The sequence below is a fragment of the Arachis duranensis genome, chromosome 6 (genome assembly GCF_000817695.3).
Source record: "Arachis duranensis cultivar V14167 chromosome 6, aradu.V14167.gnm2.J7QH, whole genome shotgun sequence".
Lineage (NCBI taxonomy): Eukaryota > Viridiplantae > Streptophyta > Magnoliopsida > Fabales > Fabaceae > Arachis > Arachis duranensis.
Genome location: NC_029777.3, coordinates 21202771 through 21208034, shown reverse-complemented (window position 1 = coordinate 21208034; position 5264 = coordinate 21202771). Strand labels below are relative to the sequence as shown.

Below are 5264 nucleotides of genomic sequence, written 5' to 3'. Positions count from 1 at the left end.
TGGCTTGCATAACAAGTTATATTAGGAGCAGTCCGGCGCCTTACCCAGAGAAAGGACAGAGAGAAGGGTGACATGTCATGTGTGCGTAGAAACAAGGAACGGCAAATTCTGTATTGATTATCATCATCACTCCCACACGCCCTTCGATTTCATTTCGTGATTCACATTCACATTCTAATTTCCAATTAACAAAACAAACCCACTCCAAATTTCAGTTTCACAGAATCCATTTCAATTCCATTCATCACATTCACAATGCGCTACCACTTTGTCTTCTCTCACTGATATAACTCCCTCTCTTCTTCATCTTTTCTCGGTAATCATTCTCTCATTGACATTATTATCCCAGCATTTTCACCGAATTGGTATTTTTCCTTTTAACATGGCATGCTTTTATTTTATGTTATTTTTAATTTGTCGTACGGTTCTTTTTGGCTTTCTGATTTCCTTTTGTGTGTGTTGTAATTTTTCCTTTTCCTTCTTTTTGTGGTTGTGTCTCAAGTTGATAGATTGGTGTTAAGGTAAGGGAGAAGACATGGCAAGGCTATCCTTGGTTAGTCTTGAAGGGAACTTCTATAGTTGCAAGCACTGCCAAACGCATTTTGCCCTTGCTGATGATATCATTTCCAAGGTTTATATTTAATTGTTTATTGTGTTGTTATTATTTTCCTTTTCTTTTTCCTCTCATACATCTGTGTGATGATATCTTTGTGCCTGAATGGATGAATGTACAATTTGATGATATCTTAATGTCTGAATTTTTGTTGAAAAATTATGTGATATAATAATGCCTTTTGTGATTATGGTTTAAAATAGTGGGTATATTTGCTTTTGTGATTACTGTGATTACCATTAATTGTGCAAGAGTGTTGCTAAGACAGCAAAATTGTTGTCGAGTGTTGAAGGGAGTATCACGACGCTATGGTTGCAAACACAATTTAGAACCATCATGCCCCCATTACTGGTTGATCATGATGATGAGAATCTGATTAACCCCAGAGGGGTCAAATAGAAGATAGGATCGACACGAAGTGAGAAATTGATGGAGCTTAAGAGGAATTGTTTCTGGAACACATACATATATGAAGCAGTGGCATTTTTAGATAGGATCGTGTTTGGGTTAAACATGTCGATACTAACTTGTAGACTCTACATGATGTTCAACTATTATTGGTATTTCGTTTTGGTTGTTAAATGTATAAGATTTTAAATTTCTGTGTGCTGCTATTTTTTGGTGTCAAGTCATTCATGTCTCCATAGTTGTTTCATTTTTTCGCATTGACATTCTATTCACTGTAATTGCATAATTCCTTGGAAAGGTTTTGGACTGGTTAAAAATGTGTATGGGAGCACTAAAGTATGGCTTCCTCAAATTTTTTTTAAACCATGTAATTGTAGGCATTGTGGTTCTGTTATATTCACATTGAGTACCTAGTGTTTCTAAGAAAAAATATTTCTCACCCTGGTGATTCTCTCAATTCAATGACTATTTTTTTTTTTAATTCTTGAAACAGATTGTAATGGGCATAGGCAATTAGGCATATAAGTAGTGGTGTAGAATATGCATATACAGGGCATGGCATTATCCCAATAAGTAAATAAATCAGAAAGTAAAATGGTCCAGTTTGGAGATGAAGTGTTTGAAAGATTTGTTCAAATAGAATATATGTCTTAACAGACTTAAAAAGATGTTCTTTTCTTATTAAATTTTCTAATTAAAATTTCATTCAGATTTAAATATGCCCACTTCTGGTTAGCTCTGCAAAGCCATTTGTGCCCGATGAATTTGTTTGAGAGATCTAAACATAAATGGGTTGACTAGAGAAATAATCCATGACTTGACGCAATGACATCGTTTGATTCATATAGCCAATTCCACCTAGTGAAACAAGACTTTGTTGTTGTTGTATGGGTTTTATCTCTAAAATTGGATTCAAATGTCATCAATATTGAGTCTGTTGGGCTATATTATCTTGATTAGTTATATACTTATATATGAACAAAGCAACATAAAATGTCCTCATTAGAAAGTGGAAACTTCTTGACCACTAAAAGTTAGAAGTTTTCTATTCCTTGATCATGGCACCTGATTGACATCAGGTTGGCTATTTTGACATTGACGTGGTTATGTGTTGCTAAATAAATAGAGAATTTTGAGTATGATTACCTTTCCTGTGTTGCATTTTGCATCTGCATCTTAATTGTACATTGCAGACAATGTAAACTAACCCAGTTTTCTTGTTTATTATTTATTTTTTAGTCTTTCCAATGCAGGCATGGGAAAGCTTATCTCTTTGATAAAGTGTATGTTTCATTTGACCTTCTCATTACAAAATTAAAATAAGCATCTCTAGTGCCATTGTAGAATTTTTTGATACTGTTGCATAAATATTTAGCTAAATTAGCAATAAACATCAGAATAAAAATAATAATTGTCAAATATATAGCCTATTACATATCATGCAATTGAGTAAGTTCACTCTTCTAGGTCTAATAAAAATTTTCATGTCTATCAACGAGTAAATTCCTTTAAAAGTGGTGATTTCACAGAGAATAACTTACACTTCTATGCTTTCAATATCTTGAATGCTCTAGTAATGCACTTGGTACTGGATGAAAAATCATGATGAGTACGAGACTTTGTTGTATAATAGCATTGAGTAATTGAAATAACTTGTTATTCCATCTTATGACAGTGTAAATGTTACCCTTGGAGAGAAAGAAGAACGAAATCTGATTACTGGAGTGCACACTGTTGTTGACATATTCTGTGTTGCATGTGGATCCATTGTTGGATGGAAATATGTAAGGACCAATTTTTATGGCCTGTTGTTTGCGATTTAGTTGTTCGGATGCTGTTGACATTTGCAAATGCCTGTTTATAACATAAACTCATCAGATAACACTACTACTTTTTGCAAGTTGAAAATCACATTGCCTACTTTTTTCTTTATCTGTTTAGATAACTTATTACTTCTCAAAAAGAACCTTTTAAAAGATTCAAAGTAAGTACTTCTATTAGTCATTAGCCAGCATTTAAATATAGAATTACTTATTGATATATTACTTTCTAAAAGTTTCTTTACGAAGGCTTATATAAGTTATTCTTCTAAATAGACCAACTTTCTATCTATTTTCACTTCAGGAGTCTGCTTGTGAGAAAGCTCAGCAGTACAAAGAAGGAAAGTTTATCCTTGAAAGGTGACTAGTTAGTTAATCTGCATTTATAGCTTTTATGTTTTATCTTTATATTCAGGGTAAATTTCAATAACCCCTCTTGTGCTTAGGCAATGTTATAGATAACACCCGCTCTATTCATAGAAGTCTATACTAAACTCCTTGAAATTTGGGTTATATTGACACTCGGCACTCGTGTAGTGTATAAAATGTGACACTAACCTCCCTTATAAACATGAGAAGAGGTCAATGTCTGCATGACATATCAAGGGATGCCGGGAGTAGAATTACCTAATTTCAGTGGAGATCAATGTAATTTACCATTTAGTTCATTTGTTTTTCAAACGAGAATAAGTGGCAGTGGGGATCTGGTAATGGTCGGTGGCCAGTATTTTTAAACGAGATTTGCGATTTGTTATTGTGAATAAGTTTAAGGTGTTGGGACCTGATGGCAGCCTCTACATGGAACCTCAAGAACCAAATGCTGCTGGATGTGATGTTGATGATGTTGATTTGATCATTTAGGATCTAATCTCATTTTGAAACTATACATTCTCTATGCTTCTTCTTGTTAAAATATGTTATACCTCAGCTATTAGTATACACTTACATTGCACTAAAGGTTACAATATTTCCCTTACCCTTAATTCAAAATCAACTAGGCCAAAATGTTGGAATTGTATAAAACTAGTGACCTGTTTATATGATTTGATTAATCAGATTTGGTATAGAAAGTAAGCCTTAGTGCAAACACTAACGATGTTTTCCCCTTGAAAAGCCAAAGCTTGAAGTTTCCAATTTTGTTGTAATGCATTTATCAAAGAAAAATCTTTGAAATATGTTAGCACAACCTTTATATTATATTCGGTTTTGCTAAGGCACCAACTTATTTTTAACAAAATATTAGCCAACAAAGTAGTGAATGAGCAAGATTAAGAGAAAGAAAAGGAAAGGATGTTTGTTGTCAATCTTTTTCCGTATTCTATAGTCTCGGGTTTTCATGGAGAGGTAATTTTAATGTCCTGGATTGCTACTATAAATGCTTTATTGAATAATCACTGTTGGAGTACAACAAAAACAAGTATTAACAATTTTGGAGATTGACAATGGAGAGAGGATGTAGAAGAAAGTTATGGTTCATCATTTCCATTTCAAACACAAAACCTGTTCATCACCAGTTGTCTTTTGTCCTTACACCAAATGATTATGATCATGATTTCCCCTTTTTCCTCTAATGATTTTCCGGGAGAAAATATACGCTTCTAGCATATTACGATAGTTAGAATTGAGCTCTACATAGTTCATCCATCTTCCTTATTTGTGACATAATGAAAAGCACAGTAGATAAACCCAACGCTAGAAAAAGAATAAAAATGAAACGTTGGTTGACAAGACCAAGAGCCATTCTCCCTCCAAGAATGTCCGTAAGTAGTTTCTTTTTAGCATGATGACATGGCCATGTGCGGGCACATTTTGTATTTTTGTCATTTTAAGCCGGGGCACATTCAATAAAAATAAATATACAGTTAACATCACAAATTACATTAAATTTAATTTTGATGTTTTGATAGTGTAAATTATTTTATATGTACGTTTAATTCCATAATGATACATCAGTAAAATAATTATATTTTACATTACAAAAAATACTCTACAATCAAGTGATTTACCTAATCAAGTCCAACTAAGTTGTATAATAGTTTATCATATTCACGCACACTTCTTCTTCCTGTTATGTAAACTGCTGCTTAGTCTTCTTTTTCTTCTTCTTTCTCTTCTGTATACCGCTACTTCATCTTCTTCTTTTTTTCTTTTTTCTCATCTTTCTCTTTCGTTATCATCGTTATCGTCACTACCGCCGTTGCTGCCACTTCCTCTTCCTCCTCCTTCCTTTTTCTCCTCCTCCATCATCATTATCGTTAGAGAGTAAAATAAAAAGAATTATGAATAAATAAAATAAGAAAAAGATAAAGAAAAAAAGATGAAAAAGAAGAAGTAAGAGAAGAAGATAAGGAGGAGGAGAAAGAAAAAGAGTTTTAAATTATGCATAATTTATCAGAAAAATAACACAAAAATTTCTTAACAAT

General features: G+C 33.0%; 1 protein-coding gene across 2 annotated transcripts; it reads left to right on the top strand.

Annotated features, from left to right (window-relative positions):
- Window positions 1–197: 197 nt before the first annotated feature.
- LOC107493373 (protein yippee-like) lies at window positions 198–3810 on the top strand. 2 transcript variants are annotated; one of them, XM_052251303.1, is made up of 6 exons: window positions 198–316; window positions 503–631; window positions 2261–2304; window positions 2697–2805; window positions 3146–3203; window positions 3608–3810. In XM_052251303.1, the coding sequence occupies exons 2-6, from the start codon at window positions 536–538 to the stop codon at window positions 3700–3702; spliced, it is 402 nt and encodes a 133-aa protein (XP_052107263.1). In that variant the 5' UTR covers window positions 198–316; window positions 503–535; the 3' UTR covers window positions 3703–3810. The 2 variants fall into 2 exon arrangements, with proteins under 2 accessions (XP_052107263.1, XP_052107264.1); XM_052251304.1 differs by having other exon boundaries at window positions 198–365.
- The last annotated feature ends 1454 nt before the right edge of the window (window positions 3811–5264 follow it).

Coding starts and splice junctions, on each gene's coding strand:
- LOC107493373 (XM_052251303.1), top strand. CDS start 536: ATGGCAAGGCTATCCTTGGTTAGTCTTGAAGGGAACTTCTATAGTTGC. Junction 2,305..2,696: donor GCTTATCTCTTTGATAAAGT/GTATGTTTCATT, acceptor ATCTTATGACAG/TGTAAATGTTACCCTTGGAG. Junction 3,204..3,607: donor AAAGTTTATCCTTGAAAGGT/GACTAGTTAGTT, acceptor TTGTGAATAAGT/TTAAGGTGTTGGGACCTGAT.